Source organism: Pseudorasbora parva, chromosome 1, assembly GCF_024679245.1.
Source record: "Pseudorasbora parva isolate DD20220531a chromosome 1, ASM2467924v1, whole genome shotgun sequence".
Lineage (NCBI taxonomy): Eukaryota > Metazoa > Chordata > Actinopteri > Cypriniformes > Gobionidae > Pseudorasbora > Pseudorasbora parva.
The window spans coordinates 44,592,054-44,616,592 of NC_090172.1; the positions used below are offsets into that span (position 1 = coordinate 44,592,054).

Consider the following 24,539-nt stretch of genomic DNA (forward strand, 5'->3'; position numbering starts at 1 on the left):
CGCCCTTTCAGGGCTTGGGCCCTAATTATTGTGAGGAATGACATGAGGGCGAGTAAATTATAACATCACAATTATATTTTTTGTGTGTAATATCCATTTCATGCAAACAATATCATTAGTTATATTTCAGTGCAGTTTAATTTAAGAATATACATGATTTTAGAATGTCTTTGTATTTGGTCTGCTGTGACAACAGTGCTCGGACCGTGAACAAATCCTGATGGTCATGTTTTATTGTGTAACAAAATGGGCACAATCATTAACACAAATGTCATTATTCAAATGTTTATTATTAAACATTTATTGACATTGAAGCACAGTTGCTCTTAACAACTTATTACATTTCATTTTGAGCATTAAATTTAACAGAATTTGTGTAGTACTTTTAAATTTTTGTGTATATAGCACATTCAAAAATGAATGTGCCTCTTGAATCCCAAACATATTTGTCTGTGTATATTGAACTCAAATTGATCTGAATGTATGGCCAATGCACTTTGCTTTCACAAAATCACATTCAATCAGTAAGCCAATCAAACATCTCATCATTCATAGTAGTTAAAAGAGAAGTCATAAAAAGCTGTTGTATTCTGGGAAGAAAGGTGGCTGGAGCTGTTATTATTGATATGCTTGATGAACTTGAGGGTGTCTTTGTCTCTGTAGACCAGAGCGAGGGAGTTATCTTCAGGATACACTGTGAGGAGCTAAAGAAAAGAACAGAATAAATAATGTGCACTAGTCCTGCTTGGGTCTGCATAAATTATAATAAATTGTTTAAATGAAAACAAACTGACATTGTCTGACGTTACTTACCTCCTCATCTTCATCATTGGCAATGTAGGATGTAAATCCCCCAAACTCAGACTTCCACCCTGACAAAAACAGACAGATTTCTGACTCATATGCTCTTGCACTTTTTTATTTACTTCAGTCTGTACGATTCTAATCTCAATCACAACTGAATCATACTGAAGACACTAATCGACTAATAGTCAAGAACACTCATACATGTCAAGATTATGTACCTGCACAGCCCATGTGAAGCTGCAGATCCAATGCATACTCTCTTTTGACGCAGTCATGTAACAACGTGTAGTCCCCATGTGCCCAGCGACGCAGTTCTCCAACACAAGTAGGTGGTCCTGCAAGGATACACATATAAATCACTGTAGATGTCAAAATGGATCTTTGCAGAATTAACACATGCACACGTTAATCACCTTTGTCAGCTGATGAAGCATTGGCATCAGCACTAGAACCCCCTGCTTGTGTATTTCCCTCTCCATCTTTGTTCTCTGTCTCGTTCTTTCCATCTTCATTCTCGCTTTCATCCTCATTGATGCACAGGTAGTGTAGACTGAGGCCGGTCAGGTTGGATAAGAGGATGAAGAACGACTCAGAGGAGAGGAGTTCCCAGCACTCCTGTACACAAGATGGAAAGCTCTGCATATCTGCACAGCCATAACATCTAAACACAGTGACAGTTATGAATACACAATCATATAAACAAATCACATGACACCAGAAAATACAACATGCAGAAACAGGAAGAAATTAATATAATATTATCACACAAAAAACAGGATGGTTGAATCTCACCTCTTATTGGGCGGCCCCCTTCTCTCCCAATGGATTTCAGACGACTGCAGTGCACTGCGCACCTGCCTCAGTTTCTCTTCCTGACAGTTAAAAGGCAGAAATTAGGTTATCAGCATTATAAATATGTAATAGTTGCTGATAAAGGCAGATATACATTAATACGAACAGACTTGACTAATAGATTACATTTTTTTAACATGAATTGATGCATTAAGTATCTTTAACAAGGAACAAGAGCATTTACTAATCTAGATTCATGTTCATTTTTATATGCTTATTCAAAATGAAATGTTAATTTATACAACTTGTAATTAAAAGTAGTGTATAAATATTAAAGTGAAATATCAAAATGAAATATTGAGGGACAAAATGAAAGACGGGGTCTTGTTTTAATCCATTGGTTGTTGATTGGACAGAGGCAGATCTGAATAGAGATCTATATAGAATAATTGTAAGAAAGAGGCGGGATTTATTTCGGGCTAAATGATGGAGAACTCGGCATATGTCGATCTAGACATTTTAATAAAAAAATTATGAGGCCCAAAAAATGTTTTATGAATAAACAGATGCATGGATGAATAACTCACGGTAAGATCAATAACATGCATTTAGAAAATAGATAGGGTGAATTTCCATTTCATGTTGACTCAATATTAATTTCTAAATTAATATTAAAATGCTAATATTAAAATTGTACTTGAATTGTAAAGTATTACCATTAGCGCACAAGAAAAATAGTGTTTTAGCATATTCATTTTAATTTAGAGCCATCTCTATTGGTATTGTCCATATGGCACAATATACGCATATTCTTTCATGCAGTCTGCAAATGTGGCTCTTACATGTGAACAATTATAAATAAATAAAAACACTTAATTATTTAAAACTTACTTGCCTACATGCCTCTAGTGGGATGTCACTAAATTTCACATCTACAGGAATTTCTCCTTTCCATCAATTATGCATAGACCTCCACAACGGCACGGACAAAAAGGGCCTTATAAAAGCCTCTTCTGGCACAGTTTTTTAACAGTATATACAAGGGCACGCAATTTATAACCTTCTACCAGTTCATAGCCAAACAGTGTACTTTTATACATAGTTATTATGTGTAGTAGTATAATTATGATGATGACTAACCTGTAAGAAACTAGGCAAGCAAATCTCTGAATTCTCTTCGAATTCCTGCTGTACCCGAGCCTGATAGCGTGGATCCAGGTACATCTCATTCACCCACTCAAATAGCAAACTCTCCTATAACACATAAACACTGCTTCAGACAGAGGATATACGGGTTGAGTGAGTCTTGGTCATTTGGCCACGTCAAACACTGCACGATAACTTGACTTACATCTCTGGGTATATGAGTGTGACGGGGAACTGGAGGTTCAAGGTAGCGTGAGGGTCTTGGTAGTGAAGGGCCATGAAACCATCCACTCAGAGATAAACGACACTTCTCCTCGGAAAGAACCTCTGCCACCTAAGCTTGCCGTTCATTTCATTAAAACAGATATAAATCATTAAAGAATGGACAGTCAATCTTTCTAACCAACCAGTTTTGTTATTATTAACAAAAACTAATGCTATTAAAAAGCACTTTTGTTAATTGAAATAAAATATTAGATGAAATGTATAAATACTTTATTTTTGAAAAACTAAAATAGGTTTATGTTGAAGTACTACATTTTTTTAAACATTTTTTTTTAAATTCAAATAGCTTAAACTAAAAATCTAATTGAAAACTGAAAATATAAAAATAAAAGCCAATTCAAAATATTAATAAATATAGTCTAAAAAAATACAAAATTATCATGGCTCTGACTACCTGATGGAAGGAGACGGGGGACACTTCAAAAAACACCAGAGAGTTCCAGCAAGGAAGCAGAGACTTGACAACACTCACTGGCTGACAGTGTTCTGTAAAACATTCAGAATTATAATAAGTAAACAAACAAACAAACAAACAAACAATTTAATACATTTACATTGTCTTCATACATGATTAATCAGTATGTGTTATTTGTTCTTATTATCTTTCATTAAAAGATGCTTTTTGTAATAAATTTAAGTAAAATTAACACTTTCATGTTGACTCAATATTTTATAAACTGAATAACATGTTAAGATTGAAAAAAATCTTTCTTACTCAGTATTTTGTCTTGTTTTTCCATTACAATAGTATTTTCCATTGGATAGTTCACCCAAAATGAAAATTAGCCAATGATTTACTTACCCTAAAGTCATCCAAGCTGTATGTGACATTCTTCTTTCAGATGAATAAAATCAGTTATATAAAAAAATTTCCTGGATGTCCCAAGCTTTATAATGGCAGTAATTGTTGCTCTGCTTGGGGAAAAAGTTTAGAGCCTGCCCCTCTCGCAGTTCAAAATGTGTGCAATGTCATCAGAATTAGTGTAAGCATTTTGAACTGCGAGAGGCAGGGAGCTAGCCTAGAAATCTAGACGCACCCTAGCGGCAGCAAATCTAATCTGCCCGCGAGTGTCGTCTAGCAACTCTCAATATCCATCTGAGCTGTAAACGCCAAACTCTTGACGGTCCAATCACATTGTGTATAGAGTCGGTGGGCGGAGCTTAACATAATGATGCCAGAGTTGCGCTTGTGTGCTTCTAGACAACACAGAAGCCGGCGAACGGCGGTCTTTAGAATCAGCTTTGACCGCGACTCTGGAAGACTTGGAGTTAAGCTTTTCTCTGAGAAAAGAACGAAGAACGGCACTGAAGTCATTCTTAAGAAGGGAAGACGTGTTTGGAGTTCTGCTGACCGGATACGGTGAATGTTTGAAAGACAACCGTTTATCCCGCCCCTTGGATTGAGCCCTGTCAATGGTGAGTTTCCAGACCAAACATCTTGATGTGGGTCTGGCTTGTCAGGCTAGCAGGGAGCTACACTTTTTTTTTTTTCACGATTTGCCTAGATTATCTACTTTTTAAAGTTTTAAATATGGATATTTTTCTTACACAAACCCCCTGGAGCCATGTGGAGCAGTTTTATGATGGACAGATGCACTTTTATAGACTTCAAAAACAGCAACAGCAACTGCTATTATAAAGCTTGGAGGAGCCAGAACATTGTTAATATAACTGATTTTATAAGAATATAAAAGAATATAATAAATATGTAAGAATAATGTCATTTACACCCAAGATGGATTGAGGGTGAGTAAATCCCTTATCACATATCATTTTTGTGTGAACTAACCTTTTAAGTGAGTTAGGTTAAAATAAAGAAAAGAAAATCTCGCTTTTAGTGGGGTCATACAAATTCAGATATTATCTTGTTTTAAGCATGAAAAATATATTTTTTTTTTAAGTAAACAAGACTTAATATCTTAAGTCATCATATAAGTCTTGATTTAAGAATCTTTAGATATTTCTACTGGAAAACAAAATTTTGGGCCAAAATGACACTATGTTTTGTTTTTTAAATTGCACACCATCAGTGCTGAACAGGTCCAGTGCCCCTCCATCTTTCACCTCCCATGGAGGCACCAGATAGAGGATAAATGCAACTCTTCGTCCTTCCAGCTCATCATCGTGACACAGCAAAACATCTGGAAAAAGAGCAGGGAGAGAGAGATGTCAAGAAACCCAGCTGCATATCACCTCCACATATACACCCCAGATTGTTTGAGTTTTTAGATGGTTTACCTGTATGCTCATACTTGGCACAGGATATATCAACAGTCGCCTGCAGATCCACTTGCAGCACCTCTGACAACCACACACGAAACTCCCCAAAAATCACAGACCTGAGATCCCAACAAACAATACATGAGTAAAATAATTACAGAAACTTTTACGCAGAAGCTCACTTGAACTCTGACGCACCTAATTTGTGAGATATGATGTTCTTTTCTCTCTCTCAGATCATCTGACTGCAGAAGAAACAGATTTCAGTACTGAGCATCAACTTTACAAAATATACATAAGATTCAGACTGATACCTGTTGAAACTTGTATAAGTCATTTGACTTGCTGTTGAAATTCAGCTGCAGTAGCTCTGCCCGCAGACTCTCCACAAAGCTCTCACTCTGCAGGAAATGGGTGATGTGACAGTGAGGGAAGGGCGCACAATTCAGGTGGATATTACCTGGACGGAGACCAGTGAAATGAAGGATTCACAGACATAAATAGATAAACCAGTTTGCTTCACCTCTGATAAGCAAATTAATGTAACGTTACATTCAATGTGTCACGTGGGTGGGCATACATACCATTAGAGTAGCTCTCTTTCCTCTGCCATGCCTCTGTCATGCCTTTCTGGACAGCGTGATCCCTCAAATCCGAATTAATAACGGCGAGTTCACCTCTTTTCTCTTTCTTATTCTTTTTACCCGTTTCGGAATCATTCTGTCGTTTTTTAGGTGGCATGACAAGACCATGAGGGAAATAAACCCAGGGGGACTTTTGTTTTCTTTTACTTTGCTCTTCTTCGTGCGAAACTGCGAATTCAGCCAGAGCCAGAGTTGGATCTTTACTGCCCCTCCAGGTCAGCTGTGGAACAGGAGCACTGTCCTCTTTGAAAAAATCTTTGGAAAAATGACCCTGCCTGCCCTGCCAAAAACAAACAAACAAAAAAATTCCCTATTTGGTTTTAAATAGGCAAATGCTTAAGAGTCAATGATTAGATCAGTTTTACAGTGATTGTTTCTAGCATGTTATATATATTTGGCAACAGTTCTTCTAACCCTGTTTGATGGGAGTGTGTAGCTTTTCATTTCTTAACCATGGCCATATTCCAGGATGTCAATATCAATATTCCTCAGGCTCAAATTGTGAAAGAATGGTTGGGGGAGGGAGCATGAAGGATAATTTTCACACATGAATTGGCACCTCTGAGTTCTGACCTCAAATTCATTGAAAGTCTTGAGGATGTGCTGGAGGAGACTGGAGGACACCAGTGATTTGTACTTGAGACTCTTGGACTCGGTCTCGAGACCATGGCTGCGTCCGAAACCTGGAAAATGCTGCCTTCGGAGGACACATTTGAAGGCAGGAAGGCATCAAGCAACGGCCAAATCTATTGTTTGCTTCACTTCCTGTCTCCTGAGAGACCTTCATCTGATAGATTTTTTGAAGGCAGCATACATGTATCCTTCATTGCCTTTGGTATCCCACAATCCTGTGCTTTCCATTCAGTAACAGTTGAGCTGGGGAAAAAATATGGCGTCCGAAAGTTGCGTTTGCTGGTCAGTTTGTGTAAATAAATTTTAAATGAAAAATTTCCGTTTTTTTTTTTTAACCAATATTTTCCACCTCTGATGTCATTTCTAGCGAGAAATTACTAATGTAGTAATTAAATTTGATTAGTTCTCACCAAAGCTCGCTCTATTTAGCTGTAGATCATTATAAACTGTTACACTTCCTTAGAAGTCTGTCCAAAATTAGTTTTGTGAGGTGCCTTCATGCACAAAACACTGCCTTCAAGTCATTGCCTGATAAGGCAGCGAGGCAACGAGTCAGCTGTCTAGGTTTTTGGACGCAGCCATTTTAATGGTCCCGGTCTCGTCATGGAGTCGTGTGCATTTGGACTCGGAATTGACTCGTCCTCGAACATGTTAGGACTTATTTCCGAGTCTACTCGAGTCCCATTTAAAATATTCATGATTATTACTCTGTGTTAATATTTCCAGTTAATAACTGATGTTTGACACTTCCAATGAGGTGTGGTTTTCTTAAAGGGTTCAATAAAAATACATGAAACTACATTTGGTCATCTAACTAGTCTAAGACCATTGCGTTTTTCGGAGAGATGGGCTTCATAGACGCAGGAAGCAAACAAGCTGTTCAAAGGACAGTGGTGTGGAATAATAATATAAGAAAAATACGGCATTTAAAAAAAAGAAGAAGTATTAAGACATGTTATACTGCGCCCCATAAACACAACCAAGCCTAGAAAAAAAAACACAGAACCACCCCTTTAAGCGCAACTGGTGTGAATAACGCAAAGGTAGCAGGATTCAGGTCAGAAAGGCTCATGTGGAGCGAGCTAGCTCTTGACTATGTGTGGAAATGTCTGCTACATCATCTGTTATTCAGTTTGCATATAAGCGCCACAAAGAGTTCATATGTAGTAAGACTCTAAAAAAACGAAAACATTCTGTGATGTGTAAATTCTGCCAAAGCAAAGGGAACAGAACAATGTCTAGTTTTCATCGACATTTGGAGCGAAAGCACAAAGATTAAGATCTAATAATTTCTGTACCTATATGCATAAAATCTCAGCATTTTGACAGCTAATGCTTAGTAATTTGTTCTTTGTAAAAGTCTGCAAGTGACTTTTTATGCCTGCGCTCATGCTTCTATTTTACTGTGTCCATCTGGCATCCTGTAGTGATCGCGTGTTCCTGACAGTCGCATTGCTGCTACATTATTTGTTTCAACTGTTATTTTTAATATATTTACTGTTCACAAAGTAAGTGACAAAACATGTCACAGAGAAATCCAAACCTTATAATAAATAATATAATAATAAAATGAGCATCTCCACCAAAAATGTCTGAGGTCACCCGCCCTCTCTTCCTCTGGCACACTTCTCAAACACAGACATACGAATCCATATTAAACCCTTTGGCTCGTGCCTTTTGGCTTGTTTCCTTCGAAGGAGGTCAAAATCCTGGTGCGATCATATATATATATATATATATATATATTCCTCATTAGTGCCTGCGTGGATTGGTCGAATGAGGAATCTATCTAAATATATCTATGATTGCACAGGCTCTCTCTTAATCACCAAATTGTGCAGTTAATTTAAATGTTATTGTTTTAAAGCCTTTTTCAGTACCATTGATTCACTATAGATCACTGATGTAGGTTGTGCATATTCATTGATCCTTTTTATTTAATGGCATTCATTTGTAAACACAAACATGACCAATTGATTATCTCCACATTTTTAGATGTATAATTTAGTATTAACCATCACTGAGTAAAGCAAATCACCATCCTCGTTTTATTTTGCAATTCCATGCCTGTGTTTTGGCAACATGCCCACCTTCATTCATTTCTTTGTGACAAATCGTTCACAAAGTTTCTGCTTGGTAAAAATGCATTAAGACCATGGCTTGAAAGAGATAAACATGGTTACATAAGTAAAATTGATTAAATTATATAAACTGTGACAGGTCATAGTATTTGAATATTAATATTTATTTTAATTGACACCACTGAATTCACTTGAACAGCAGCATACATTAACAAAGGGTCATTTGAGGTAACAGGTAGTGGCTTATGAGACACCTTCAGCATTGACATCTGCACAGTCAGAGGTCCCCAGATAACGCACCGCCCACTGTATGAGATGCCCTGGGATTCTGGACACACACACACACAGATAGAGAGCGAGAGAGAGAGACCAACAAACATATCTTAGATATAAGGGGTAACAGTGCTTAAGAAAAAGCTAAAAGATGATAGCTTAAACCCAAACTTAAGGCATACTGTATGTTACACACTTATAATCTCTAACTTCTATATCTTCTTCATATGCCACACAAAATTATAAAATATAAATTAAACATCTATTTTAATTTATTTTAAAATGTAATTTATTCCGGTGATTCCTGTAAATTTCAGCAGCCATTACTACAATCTTCAGTGTCACATTATCCTTCAGAAACATATATATATATATATATATGATTTCTGAAGGATGTGACACTGAAGATTGTAGTAATGGCTGCTGAAATTTATATATATATGGGCTGAACCAACCCAACTGGGCAAGTAGAAGAATAAAATCATAGCGTTGAGCTCTGATATATTAAAGGCACTAAATGCGATATTTATTACAAATTGGTTTATGTGAAGATTGCTGTAAGTTGAGTTCAGTTAAAAGTTATATTTTTTTAAAGCCGTTTCAAACATAGTTAAAATATAGGTCCAAGGCACTCAGTTAAGTGAAGGATGAGGAAATAATTAAAAAGCCTTTATTTGGTATGGCTTAAATCATTTTAAAATACAAGAGCCAACATGTTTCGACCCAAATTGGTCTTCATCAGGGCAGAGCAACACAATGAATGAGAATGTTAACAATTTATATGTTACACCCCACCCATAACCTAACAAACATCCAATTAGCCTAACAAGGACTAATACAATCAATTAATCCAATGAGGCAATCAGGTGTACAGGATTGGGGATACCAACGTAATAAAAAAAAAAAAAAAGACAAACTCCCCTTTAACGTAGGCTACTTTACGTTACATTGATTGTATTAGTCCTTGTTAGGCTAATTGGATGTTTGTTAGGTTATGGGTGGGGTGTAACATATAAATTGTTAACATTCTCATTCATTGTGTTGCTCTGCCCTGATGAAGACCAATTTGGGTCGAAACATGTTGGCTCTTGTATTTTAAAATGATTTAAGCCATACAAAATAAAGGCTTTTTAATTATTTCCTCATCCTTCACTTAACTGAGTGCCTTGGACCTGCCTTTTTTGCCATTCGTCTTTTCCCTTTCCCAAGAGCACCGATTACAGACTATTTAAACTCCACCAGAGCGCTGGGTTGAATCTGTTATAGTTAAAATATAGTTTTCAATTTTACTGTAACACTGAAGGCTATAATTAAAGGCACAGTATGTAGTTTTTCAACACTAGAGGTCACCTATTGAAAAGGACATAGCCTGATGACGCAGAGATTGAGCGAGTAATTTTGGGAGTTGTCGTCTTCACCTCACAGCTGGTGGAAAAGAATCGAGATGGGACTTGGGTAGAAATCATGTTCATTTATTAGATTATTAAAGTTATCGTATGAGGCAGGCAGGGCAGAATGCTGCGGGAGCTGAACGAAATTGCTGAAGCGATTGCTAAGGCCGGAGAGACACCAAGTATGGCGTGAGCGTGGCGTTTCTGGTGCGTGTCAGCTGCAGGGCGGCTGCGTGGCATTTTCTCTGTCTTTGCACATCAGGAGCGTGTCTGATGCGGCGCTGCTGCTGCTATTGATGTACAGGGAAGCATATACTTTATGTTAAACATAAATATATAGCCTACTGATACAGCCAAAACAACATCAGCAGTAGCCTATAGACCACATATCTATGGTATTGACAGCAAAATAGACTACAGAATATTTCGTTCTGTATTAACAAGTGCAATATTTCAAAATCAATAATTATGTTTTTTTTTTATTACTACAATTAGGCCTATATCTGTATTTATATTAACCTAGACACATTCAAATAACAAAATGTAATTTATTTATAATGTATTCATGTCAAAATGACATATAAACATTTTTTCACACAGGCAGTGTGCAAGCTCCAACCTGTTAACATGAAATAAAACGAAATAAAAACGGACACGCCACACAGCCGAGACGCTCACGCCACGCTTGCAGTGTGTACCCGGCCTAATGAGACAGAAACAGGACACACAGCTCAATAGCAGTGGAACTTTTTACCGCTTCTACTTATACCAGTCAAGCATATGTGGGGTTTCACAGTGTCAGGTCGATATTAGAATATCATAATAATAAAGGCTATATGGCTTGTGATGCTAAATGGCATGTAATTAAATTTAAAACATTTTATGATGGATAAAATTCTGTATTACTGTACAATAATTACTGTTTATAAATGTATCCAAACAGTTGTTCCCTTGTCTAGTGAACACAATATTAAAGGGTTAGTTGACCCAAAAATGAAATTGATGTCATTAATGACTCACCCTACTGTTGTTTCACACCCGTAAGACCTCCGTTCATCTTCGGAAAACACAGTTTAAAGGTCCCATGGCATGGATTGTTTTATTATTTTATAATGTGTCCTGAGGTGTACTTATATTGTTAGTATGGTTGTTACATCAAAAAATGTCATCATTTAGAAACAAAAAGGCATTTTTTTTCTATACTGAATGCTCTGTTTCAAGGGGCGTGTCTGCTGTGAGTCTTCAGTGAAAACACCCACTGTTGTGATTGGCTGACATCTTTGCATTTGAAATGAGATTAAGTGAGGAGGGGGCGTGGTGGGTTTAGTCAGGCGAGCAGCTGCAGCGCTTCCTGCCTGCCAGTGCAGGCAGAGACAGGGAGAGCTGGGGAAAGATTTCTGAGAAAGTGTTACTGTACGAGTTGTTGAGAGCACAAGTTTATTTTGTTTGTATCTGCGAGTTCTGAATAAACGTGAGTGAACTTTGCAACATTATTTCTCTCACAAAATGCTTTCACCACAACTAACAACAAACACGACATTGACATGAATACAGTAACAGCTTCTGTTGAGCAATTTAACAGCGTCATTTATTATAACGGCAGTTTGGACAAGTGTGCATTGAGATATACGTGTGCTTGACAGATCCGAACATTATAAAGAGTGTTCTTTGATCGCTCTCTGTAGTTTAATAATTTAAATAACAGATTTGTTTCATGCTACTAACAGAAACAAAGTGAAGTTGATCGTTTTAGTCACTGGCTTGATTCACTGAAGCATCAAAATGCCCAGCAGCGGGACTGACAGTATTAAACAATTTAGAAAGAAAGTCTGTGTGAACTTGAATGATTATCTACACATCACTGATCCCAGATCAGGCATTAATGAACACTGTTTGTGGCGGTGCTGTTGAATCCACATGGTAAAGCTTGTGCTGCTGTCATCGCGACTGATAAACTGAAGCCATTCTCTACTAATTCTCTGGGCGGGCAAAGCAGAGGAAGGGGAGGAAACCTTTCCTGTTCTGACGTCATAACAGGAGAATTCAAAATCAGCTCGTCTGGGCTCTCATTTTCATCAAAGAAGAGGAAGACAGCCAGAACTCAGTTTACACCGATCAAAATTTCTAGCTTCTTGGGGACAATATTCAGTCTAGGGGAACTCATATTAATGTTGAAAAACCTCATAAAATTAAAATTTCATGCCATGGGACCTTTAAGATATTTTATATTAAGTCAGAGAGCGTATCCAAGTGTATACACACTATACTGTCCAGGTCCAGAAAGGGAATAAAAACATCATCAAAGTAGTCCATATGTGATATCAGTTATTTAAAGGAGTACTTCAGCGCTGGGAAGATGAATCTGTATTTAAACTGGGTCATTAATGTAGTAGAAATGTGAAATTATTTTTGAATTTGGTGCTTTCTAGACTGAGAAAAGACAGAAAATGTGTTTTTGTCTCATGGGGATGAAAGACTACAATTCCCAGAATGTTTCGCTGCCCTGTGAGGCCATTTCCAAAGCCACCGCTATTGGATTACAGTGACTGAGTTCAGAAAGTACAATTAAATACTGAACGTGTGTGTTCAATATAACGATCGAGTTGCCGCGTGAGTCTCACAGCAGACTCAGATTAGGAGTCAGATTACATTTAACGTCATAAATGAGTTGATGAGCTCTCGTGATGAGAGCTGAGGTAATCGCGACCACATTCGCGGCATACATTCACAACGCGTTTTCAGTTCATGCCTTTGGAAGCTTAACTTTCATAGAAATTAATTTGAGAAGTTAAAACACTTACATTGCTTAGCATCTGTTTAAATTAATGCCTGTAGCTGAGCTGTGCTGTGTGATCTCCATTCCCCATGCGCAAGTTGAAAACATGCGGAAATGGCTCCCTCTGCTGGCTGTAGTCTTTAAGCTCTGGGAATTCATTCCTCTCGTGACGCAAATATCGTCAATTTGCGCAACGAGAGGAATTTTTCCAGAAATAAAATGCATAAATCTCTCGTCTCAGGGGGATATAAGAGGGGGGAGCACGATCATTTGAATATACTCCAGGGTTTCTACTGATACAAAGCATTATGTTAATCGCTGAAGTAACCCTTTAATTAGAATCTCCTGAAGCATCGAAAATACATTTTGTTTTTGTCAAAAAATAAAAATTATGACATTATTCAGTATTGTCTTCTCTTCCTTGTTTGTGTTCAATCCTCAAATAAAGATTCAAACGGTTATGAATCAGTGAATCGATCAATGATTCGGATCGCCAGTGTCACGTGATTTCAGCAGTTTGGCACGCAATCTGAACCATGAATCAATACACTGATTCACAACCGTTTGAATCTTTGAGGATTGAACACAAACCTTACCTTTCTGGACATGGATAGTATAGTATGTATAAACTTTCATACGCTCTCGGACTATAATATAATATAATAATATAATAATATAAAATATCTTAAACTGTGTTCTGAAGATGAACAGAGGTCTTACGGGTGTGGAACGACATTAGGGTGAGTCATTAATGACATCAATTTCATTTTTGGGTGAACTAACCCTTTAAATAATTGTTGGTGTTTCCATGGTCCAGGGTAAGCAGGTCACTGACAGGTGATGCACGGACACAGTCTGTGTCCTGGTTTAAATTATTGATTTCTCTGGAATTTAAGCATTCTTGGAAACATCTGGGATAATGTAAGTACACAAGCCAACTGTTCTAGTAGTATTTGCATATTTTAATCCAAATTCGTAAATATTGTGCCTTTAATTGCTAAAATTCAGAAAAAAATAATTTCCAGTATTATTATCGGTGATACTGGCCTCGTTTCATAAAAAAAAGATGCCATTAAACAACTATAATATTATAATTTCAAATATCATCCACTGCATTTATGTTATTTCTACATTAATTTGGAGATCACTTTTCATGATTGACTGGTACTGTGTAAGTACTACACTGCAAGCCAAAGTTCTTAGATCATTGTTCATCATATAAAAACCATATTATAATCATTATGTCTCAGCAGGGAACAAAACACACTCACTGGAAATGGGCGAGAGCTGTGGCAACCTGAGGCTGTGGATGATACAAATAGGAAAAAGGCGTTCCATCTGAGTGCACCTGTAACAAGGAAGTTTGGGCTATGTAGTGACATTTCTGATGCAATACACAGTAGATTGGGATTAGATATGTTTTGAGATTGATTAATCCCACAAAAGCATTAATCATATATTACGCAAGAATACAGCAAAATATCATTAATACCATTAACACTCACTTTCGTGGCTTTGCAGGGTGGAGACACTGAGGGATTTTGCCTGGCGGCTGGAGATGCTAGGAGCCTCTGTTCAGAGGGTGGGGCTGTATTATGGTCGAGCCACGAGGGAGGACTCACTGCACGTTCTTTGTCATGCTCCTGACTGGGGTCTCTGATAGACTTACCACTCGAGAGGGATGGACTAAACTGGGTCGGCTTTGGTCTCTGACTGAGCGTAATGCCGTCTGCTGACATCCCTCCTGAGTCCTGGGTGCTTGTTGCTATAGGCAACGAGGGGACCTCCTTTAAAAGCGATTGACTTTCTGGCTCTGTATCAACACAAAAATATGTTAAGTTAAAAGATTCTTGTTTATTTTTTTGTCACAGAGGAGAAATTACACAAAATACATCCACAAGAATTCTTACACAATGACACAAAAACAGAATTTAATCAAATTAATGGCATAATTCCTTGACAAGCATCCCCCAATATTACAATGTTTATAATTAGAACAACCAATTCAAACACAGCTAAAGGCGGTGGGACCGACAACTGTTAAAGTGATAGTTCGCCCAAAAATGAAAATCTAAAGGGGGGGTGAAACACTCAGTTTCAGTCAATCTCATGTCAATCTTGAGTACCTATAGAGTAGTATTGCATCCTTCATATCTCCGAAAAGTCTTTAGTTATTATATTTATAAAAGAAATATAGGCTGTACCGAGTCTTTCCGGAAAAAACCGAGCGCCTGGAGGCGTATCGTGAGGGCGGAACTAAAGAATGACGAGTGCGCACAAAGCGGTCCTCAAGCGCGGAGAAGAAAACGCTACCAAGATTCAACTAAAGCCCCGTTTCCACCACAGGAACTTTACCCAGGAACCAGGAACTTTGGGTGGAACTCGGTGTGTTTAGACCGCAGGAACCAGGGTCGAAATAAAGTTCCGGGTAAATATTTCCCCCTCCAAACGGCCCTGCTCGCGAGGTAGTACTTTTTCAAAGTTCAGGAACTTTCGAGGGCAGGACTTGGGCGATGAACATGCTGATTGGTTAACGCAGCCTTTTATTTCAACTCGGCATTTTTAAAAGTCTTTTGCGAGGTTCAGTGGGTCTACGTTCAGTAAATATTATTTACTAAATAATAAGTCTTGCTCTCTGTCTGATGGCGCGCGTTCGTCTAAGCCATCTCACGTGCAATGTCCGTATAGCTGATAATAATATACATTGTCATTTTAAATCTAGCTTTACAAGCTTTCTGAATATGCTGCATGCTGCTGAATCTGCATATTAGTGCTCTTTTCTGTCGTTGTTAATTACCTCTTTAGTAAACCTATACATAACCAGCAAAAGCAGCACAGCTTGAATCTCTTCCATACTTGTTATTAATTTTTTTTCACCATGTAAACGACCTGACCGATTACTTTTAAGTGTGCGTCCTTACATGTGACAGCGCGCGCCGCGCTCATGTTGACAAGAGAGGAAAGCTCATTTTTCTGAGGGGTTAACTTTTTATTTCGTACAACGCCGTCATCTCCAACAGCTGGAATGTGTTTACGGATGCCATAGCAACTCTCAACGACCACCAGGACTTATACGGTTTTATAAAAGCTATTCATTTGTTGTAAAGTGTAATAATAATCATCTCAGAAAAAATACATTCTAATGTCAGGCGCAGTTGAAGTAGTTGATTGTTTGCTTACATAGGCTTAGGGACAGTGTCATTATTCCAACATTATCTTCATAACTTCTTATGAAATAAAAAGTTTATCCCTCAGAAAAATGTATTTTCCCCTCTTGTCAACATGCTTGGAGCTTGGGGGGGGAGTTCCTGTAAAAAAGTTCCTGGTACAAATTGTTCCGGGTAATTTTGGTGGAAACGGGGCTTAATACAGATAAGATCCACAATCTGATCCGGAGGATGAAATAAACTGAACAGGAGAAGCAAAAACAGCAGGACGTCCATCTCTGTGGTATGTACTATATTTAGTCAACATTTGTGTGTTTACTCGCAGTTTATGAGGACATGATTCGGTTTATGGACTATTGTATGCGACTAAACCTTAGCAGAAGCAAGCAAAACGGTTTTGCACGTCAGACTAGTGTAACGTTATACAGAGAACAACAATGGAGTAACGTTAGCGCGTTTGAATGACGAAGCACGCTTTATGAGAACGCTAGGTTTATGTTTGGGTGGTTTTACAATAAACAAACTGACACCTTTAGTGGTCAGCTAAACAAATGTATTTAAACACACACCATAGATCGCATGCTCCATTGATAAATTAACTAACGTTATACACGATCGTGTTGTTTACTGATGTTTACTCACGCGACGATAGCCAACAACATCTATCAAGGATCAAACCTCGCTGGGACCGCTCCATCAAAAACACACTTCTTTGGTATGATTTCGTGAAGTTCTGTGACAGCAGTGACCATGGAGATCCACTTCTGCGACACGACTGAAGCGATGTTGTGAAGCTTCCCGTCATTTCTGCATTCAAAGCGGTTCAATGCAGCGCTGCCTTCCCGGAATGCTATGCTGAAGCGTTGAAGTCGTTTGATGTCACCCATAGGAATAAAGTGGAGCACGGCGCGGACAATAACGACATAAGTGTTCACGGACGAGTGGATCTGCAGCTGAAAGCGTGTTTATGGGTGTGCATTTCCTCTCTCGCTCTAGTCACGCACGCGCGCTACCTTTCGGAAGAAGAGCCGTACGGCCCATACAAGGACCCTCCGCTCTGTCGACATCAAGCTGACCCATACTCGAAAAAAACTCTACGAAACTTCTGAGAAACTGGAAGGACACAGAAATACTCCATTACTCCACGTCCAACATTAGTTTTTGAAACTTTGTCTATGTTTAGGATGGGAATCCAAGTCTTAAACAGTGTAAAAAGCTCAGTATGCATGAAACAGCATTTCACCCCCCCTTTAATGTTTATCTGCTTACCCCCAGGGCATCCAAGATTTAGGTGTGTTTGTTTCTTCAGTAGAACACAAATGAAGATTTTTAACTCCAACCATTGCTCGTATAATGTTAATGCGGTCTAGTTAAAAATCTGGAGAAAAAAAAAAGTCTAGACCCCATTGGAATGCATTATACGAGCAACAGTTGGAGTTAAAAATCTTCATTTGTGTTCTACTGAAGAAACAAACACACGTACATCTTGGATGCCCTGGAGGTAAGCAGATCAACATAACATTTTTATTTTATTTTTTCGGAATATTGCAGTATTTATTATGAATAATTTAGCCAAGCATATCTCATGTGCTCATATAATCTTTAAACAAAATAACTTATGAGTGTCATCATTCCTCTTCTCTGATGACGTGGGGGGGACATCCTGCCACTCACATGAGATCACAGCAATAGCAAACCACAGAGATCTAATTAATTCCCGATAGACAAAATCAAGTCCCTCCCTAAATTTTTTCTTGTTTGAGAAGCCATTTCACTCGACTATACACTGATAATAGGAAAAAAATAAGATTGTAGCTTCTGTTTCATGCTTAATTTAAATAAATAAATAAATCAGTGCAGTTTAAAATAATTACGGCGAACTGGAACAATTAAAAATATATATATATATATTTTGAGTCTAAGCCTAGATGGAAGGTTTTCAAAGGTAGAGTGAAGTGGATGACTATGATTTTAAAAATATAAGTGCGGTTTTTACATTAAAAAAAAGTCCTGGAGCATATGTTGTTTACGCTCAGGGATCTTATCTGCCTGGTTAGTTATTGCACAATTAAAATGATTTCCTGTTATGCTGTGTATGTTAAACATTTGCAGAAAAGGGAAATTACCATTCGAGTCTGAAGTGGAACATCTACCTAATAGAGCTGGCTCTTGTGTGAACATATCCCATGGGCTCTCTCTATCCCCAGACAGCTCGCCTGTTCCACACAAAACCTCTGGGAGATGGAGAGAGAAGTTTAATAACACATCATCTACCTGGAACAGCGATGCCTTTCTTTTGTAAAATCTCACCTGGTCTTGAATGCATCAGAGTAGACTGTCCTTCATCTGGACATGAGCCATTTATATTGTCCTGAGTGTCCGCTGTTTGGTTTGCAATCGCTGTGCTGGTTGGATGCAAATCTTCGGGGGGCGGGGCCAAGCCATTTGGCGTCTCACTCTCACTACCTGCACCTGCGCACATTTATGTACAGAAGACAAAAACACATATGCATAGTGCACCACATGCACAGTAAAATCTAGTCGAATGCCCCTAAGGGTAGTCATGAAAAAATTAATTAGACAGCAGACAGTACTGGGATCAGCTGTCATCGGCTCCCTCTGTTCCTCTGGGATGAGAAGAAAAGGCATAGGGACAATGAACTGCTCCTGTCCCTGGAAAAACACACACACACCCATACGCAATGATAATTTGTCTGGTCAACAGCTGGTGCCTTTAAGTTGCCAAGGAAGCAGCCTTACCCTCCAATGAAGCCTCTCTCGGTGCCAGTGAGTTAGTGTCGCCACGCATGGACAATTTGACATGGTTATTTTCTCTGTTGCATCATTCAGAATATTTATTATAATGTCATTGTGCCACACCTCCAATAGAGACGAGAGTGAGACCCCTGGGAAATTAGGTACATAAATGCACATTTATCATTTCTGTGAAGCGGCATGTGTTTCCTTTATAAACGATATCAGGAATCCAAATTACAGGCATTTACAGTTCAGTGCAAGAGGTGTGTGTATATGCAAGCTATTCAAAGAAAGACAAAGAGAAATAGTGTTTGACACCCACCAGAGGCTGAACTTACTGAACCCTCCCTGTGGGATCTGACAGAGAGCAATACAATTAACACTAACTGTTAAACACATCATCTTAAAAAACACACTGCAGTTCTGTGTAAAATGTATGTGTTCACACATGCTATAAATAAGGTCAACTCACCTCCACGTCTTTACGATCTGATTTCTGACTGACTCTAGAGTTGTACTGAAAGATAATGAAAGATGATAAGAAATTAACAAAGGTTAATTGACAATGCTTTAGTGCAGTTAGGACACGTCAATGTGTATGCTTAGCGAGATCAATGACTTGCCAGCTAGGGGGTTGTTGGCGCTTTGAAGCGATGCATAGTGTGTTCATTTGATTGACTTTCAAGTAAAACTGGCAAGATGCCTGAAAAAACAAAAAGAAGAAACATGCATATAATAAATAAAATTGAAAGAAATGAAAGATTTCTAATTTCTTTGGAATCAACAAGCCAACAACATTCAAATAATCTTTTCATTTGGCAGTATCCATTACTGTTTTAATGAGCTTTATTCAGGGTCATCATTAGGACAGTGCAACATCCCCAGCAATTCAAATATGACTTTAAAAAAAATGAATAAAGAAAAACATCTTTGCAACAATCGAATTTCGAGAATTTAAATGATTCATCATATAGAACTATATGAATATTACAGGCCATATTTATGCAATATATGTTAGTATGTCCATGCAGTTTCTCTATCCAAGGAATGCATGGCCTGAAAAATAACTCCCTGGTATATTGGTATGTGAAAGCATCAGCACTCAAAAGAAAAATCTGCTCACTGCAGAGCTGATGGATGTCCAGCTCCCCCTCACTGGATGTAGAAGTAAAGGGTCAAACCACATTCTAATCCTACCCATTGTTAGACTAAAACCAGCCTGACTGCTGGCGATTTGATTTCGTCTAGAAACCTGTACATTAATTTCTACTGCTTCTGTTGCACTTTTGCGGGAACCAATCACAGGGTCTTAATTTTCCCAAAATTGATTTATCACCTTTTAATACTTTTCAAGACCCTGCGGATACCCTGAGTTAGAGAACAGACACTACAATTAAAAACTGAACATGTCTGTTCAATATGTGATTTAGCCACTGAGGGAGTCTCACAGCCCAAAACGCTGCAGGAGTCAGATATATTGACAGTCATGGATGAGCTCGTGATGAGAGCTGAGGTAAAAGCGCCCGCGGCATAGATTCACAGCGCATGTTCAGTCTGGCGCGTTTTCAGTTCATGCATTTGAAAGCTTAACTTTCATTGGAATTAGTTTGAGAAGTTAAAAGACTTACTTTGCTCTGCTGGCCTCACCATTAAAACATGAGGCAACAATCATTTGAATATACTCCAGGGTTTCTACTGATACAAAGCCATATGCTAATCGCTGAAGTAACCCTTTAAAGTAGGTGAAGAGCTGGGCATTGCCATTTTACGAGCAAGTCATCGCGTCACTCCCGGATAACAGAAAATGGGCAAAAAGGCGGGATGTGGGCGGAGCTTAGGTGACGCAATGACTATAGACTGCGGATAAATGGCTATCCACTTGTCACTCAAAGTAAGCACGCCCTTAATTATGCAGAACTTTAAGGCTTTAACGTAAAGAAATAAGTTATACAAAAAAATCACCCCCTCACAGTTGTCATTAAGGTCAAAATTATCCGTATAGGCCAAAACCACAAATTGTACCATGTTTTTTTCTGCTGTAAAGTTCGGGAATTCGGGAAATCATGGGGCTCAATGAGATTCTGCTCCCTTCTGGAGCCTGTTCCTAGCGGCCAGTTGAGGAATTGCAGTTTACATTACTTCCGTATTGGCTTCAAGAGAGATCGCGGAAGGTTGCCGCTTGGGCTCAAGGGGGTAATCTAGCACTCTGAAAGCGTTCCACCCATAGGGGCGGCCATTGCTAACCAAGCCATCACCTGCTGTTAGCATCCCATTGACTCCCATTCATTTTTGAGTCACTTTGACAGTGAATAACTTTACATCTGAGGCATTTAAAGCCTCCATTTGTCCATTATTTATTTCTAAAGAAATACGACAATGCATAAAAGGCTCCATTACCTTGTATCTTACACTATCGCCCCATAGAAACTGTTTTTGTAAAAATAGGCTAGCGATTGCGTCATAGCCAACGCGACTCTGTCGCACAGTTGAGAAATTACCGTATAGACAGGAGGAGACGCTCAGAAACAATCTTTTACTGTCTATGAGGCAGTCGGGGGGACGTGGAAACATAAAGTCCGATAAAGTCAAGGGGGAAGAATGGGGAGAAGCCGATAGTGAACCAAAAGCAACGGGAGAAAATATTTAAACAACGTGATTCAGAATTCACTTTCCACAACTAGAAGACCTACAGCTATCAGACAGGTTGCTTACGTCACATCTACGTCGTCAAGCTCAGTCTGAGCCTGCACAGTTCGCTCAGCCATCAGGAAGTGAGTGCCTCTGATTGGCCTCGTTTTCGGCCGTTGAAGTCAATGGGATAGCTCTGTCCATTTCTTTTACTGTCTATGCTTGGGCTGGAGTCTGGACTAGGCCAAGCTCCACCCATCATGTCCAGAGAGGTGGTGCTGGATGTCATGTGGCTCTGCAGTGAGCACCACTTGGAGAGTTCAGAGGTTGGAAAGCAAAAGATGGACATATAACATACCAGATCAGGGTTCATGTCGAAGTTCAGCTCAAAGCTACGTACATATACAATGGCATTGAGCAGGCCTGTGAAGGTCTCCATCTCCTCCAAGCTTGAAGAAAGAGAGGAAAATATCTGACACTGTCAATTTTCAGTTGGAATTAATTACTACCATTACACTGACATTTAAAAGTATAACATGCTGCAAGGCAGAAGATCAGAGCCATAGACTTATGCTTATTTCAGCGTGATTTTCACTAGCCCTGATTATCCAGATGAGTTGGATAAAAACAGGGGCTCAGGTGTGTAGTGAGTGGTGTCATAACAGAGGATTAATAGGTCCCTCACTCCTGCAGACGCTCCCATGCGGCTTCGCTCAGCACCGCGGGAATGACAGCGCTCCCATCGGACATGAACAGCATACAGGCATCTGTGTGCTCCGTCCGTTGCGAGTCCGATATCTCACACACCTAACCAACACACACCCGCACTTTAGTACTGGCACGACATTCTAGATATATGATCACCCATAAAATACAATAAAAACACTTACGCCAACAACGTTCGCTTTTACCGTCATTTCACACTGGCTTTGGCCGTAGTTTTGGATGAGTTTCTCGATCCACGGCTCCAACTCGGCCATTCGGCGACGTTTCATCTTTGGTGGATTCATTGGTAAACGGGTGTGTGTGTAACGTCCCACTGGTGTAAATAAACGAGTTCAAACGGTTAAACTCTTCGCGCCCCCTTATTGAAACATTGATGCTTTATTTTCGTTCCGTGTAGAAAATAAACCAGACTATTTGAGTTCCGTTACACTCATGTACATTCGGATCGTTGGTGCCCCCTTGTGGTATTTGCGCGGAATGATCATAAAAAAAGGCAAGGTCGGAGCTGCAAGCTGCAAATGAGTGGAGCTTTATATTATTATATTATATTATATTATATTATATTTTTATTAGCCGCAAGTGAGCTCTGGGCTGTACAAACTTCCAGAGGATTTTGATTTGTTTCTTAAGTATAACCTCTGTATAGCTATTGGTTGGTGGCGGTAATGTTGTAAGTTTTGTTGTGATCCATCAGAAAACAAAGAAGCAAATAATAACCACTTTCACGTGTTCATCATCGTTGAATTGATGGAGTAGCTTGTTGTTTTTTTGGTTTAGTAAAATACATTATAAGTTGTGAAAAAGTACATATAATAGTGTTTGTACACTGTTTTTAGTCTTTAAAAAGAACAAGGGTAAAGTGTATCCAAATTATTTCTGTAGTTTTCTTAGTAGCACACACAAATTACAAAATCTGTAACGTGCATGACAAGATCTTTTCTGAATTAAATTTCTACAATTTGCTCTCTAGATCAGGGATTCTGAAGACAATAAAGAAGGTATTATGACAGTGTAATTTTTGAAGATTTTAAAGACTAGTCTTTACAGTAATTTGTGATGAATTTAAGGCATTCTTGCATTCAATTAATTTTGAAAATCGTACTGCTTCTATTGCTTACATTATTATTATATTTTGCATGCATATATATATATATATATATATATATATATATATATATATATATATATATATATATATATATATATATATATATATATATATATACACACACACACACACACAGTATAGTCAAATTAAAAAGTAATGGGTAATTGTATTGCTTTTAAAAAAAATTCTAATCCAATTTCAGAAGAATGCTCTGCACTTCTCCTTGAAACCTATGGCAATACAAAAATACATATACTATGCTTTGTTTCAAATTATGTAATATTAGTCAGCTAATTTTAAATGACTTAATTTTAGCAGATAAAACCCCAGTTGTGCCCTGTTTTTAGCAAGGTATGCATAATCAATTTTTAATAATTTATATATATATATATATATATATATATATATATATATATATATATATATATAGTTGTGGCATTTAAAAGGAATAATAAAAATAGTAATAAAGTCTAATTTACTAATGTCATCCCTTGGAGTTCAGAACACCATTCACTTGCATGGCATGGACCTACAGAGCTGAGAAATTATTCTTAATGTTTGTAATTGTTCAATGTCGTCATTTTACTACTTTGAGATTCTTCAGAATGAAAAGTGCGTTATAAATAAAATCAGTTTACATTTTGCAGTGTTCACTGAATGGCATGCAGATAAATTCCAATGTGCTGCAATAGTGTTCATACAAATAATAAAAAACACTAAAAATAATAAAAAATAATGAGTGACTTGTACCTGATTTTATTCATTTAAAAAAATGTATCCACCCGGAGATTTCAATTGAATGTGTATAATATCTTCAGAAGAACATTAGTCTGCTATTTTAAAAATAATGCAGTAAAGATGAATGGTAACAAAAAAAAAAAAAAAAAATGTTTTTACATTAGCCAAATGTTTTTCATGCATTTACACATTCACTTCACTGAGTGCAATTGCATCTCATTGTGTTCATAAGTAAAAAAATAAAAATGATACTGTAGAATATGTATATAATATTGAGAAATATGCTTGAGTAAGGCCTACATTACAGCCTTGAATTTAAAACACCATCACCTTAAGCATGGCAAAAGATGTAAAGACGTGACTTTAG

General features: G+C 38.0%; 2 protein-coding genes across 5 annotated transcripts; both read right to left on the bottom strand.

The window, feature by feature from the left end:
* Positions 1 to 271: 271 nt before the first annotated feature.
* On the bottom strand, positions 272 to 5,997 carry ogfod1 (2-oxoglutarate and iron-dependent oxygenase domain containing 1). Its single transcript, XM_067442515.1, has 13 exons — positions 5,835 to 5,997; positions 5,565 to 5,710; positions 5,449 to 5,495; positions 5,269 to 5,369; positions 5,055 to 5,171; positions 3,425 to 3,516; positions 2,951 to 3,079; positions 2,740 to 2,853; positions 1,600 to 1,679; positions 1,221 to 1,468; positions 1,026 to 1,142; positions 814 to 872; positions 272 to 704 (listed from the first exon to the last, which is right to left on the bottom strand). The coding sequence occupies exons 1-13, from the start codon at positions 5,989 to 5,991 to the stop codon at positions 546 to 548; spliced, it is 1,566 nt and encodes a 521-aa protein (XP_067298616.1). The 5' UTR covers positions 5,992 to 5,997; the 3' UTR covers positions 272 to 545.
* Positions 5,998 to 6,002: 5 nt separating this feature from the next.
* Positions 6,003 to 22,764, bottom strand: acd (ACD shelterin complex subunit and telomerase recruitment factor). 4 transcript variants are annotated; one of them, XM_067442537.1, is made up of 14 exons: positions 22,491 to 22,764; positions 22,286 to 22,407; positions 21,959 to 22,049; positions 19,596 to 19,675; positions 19,445 to 19,489; positions 19,295 to 19,329; positions 18,976 to 19,121; positions 18,810 to 18,888; positions 18,526 to 18,687; positions 18,342 to 18,449; positions 14,718 to 14,861; positions 14,554 to 14,619; positions 14,320 to 14,396; positions 8,752 to 8,936 (listed from the first exon to the last, which is right to left on the bottom strand). In XM_067442537.1, the coding sequence occupies exons 1-14, from the start codon at positions 22,608 to 22,610 to the stop codon at positions 8,886 to 8,888; spliced, it is 1,326 nt and encodes a 441-aa protein (XP_067298638.1). In that variant the 5' UTR covers positions 22,611 to 22,764; the 3' UTR covers positions 8,752 to 8,885. The 4 variants fall into 4 exon arrangements, with proteins under 4 accessions (XP_067298644.1, XP_067298638.1, XP_067298630.1 ...); XM_067442529.1 differs by having other exon boundaries at positions 14,554 to 14,861; positions 18,369 to 18,449; positions 22,491 to 22,763; XM_067442523.1 differs by having other exon boundaries at positions 14,554 to 14,861; positions 22,491 to 22,760.
* Positions 22,765 to 24,539: the final 1,775 nt, after the last annotated feature.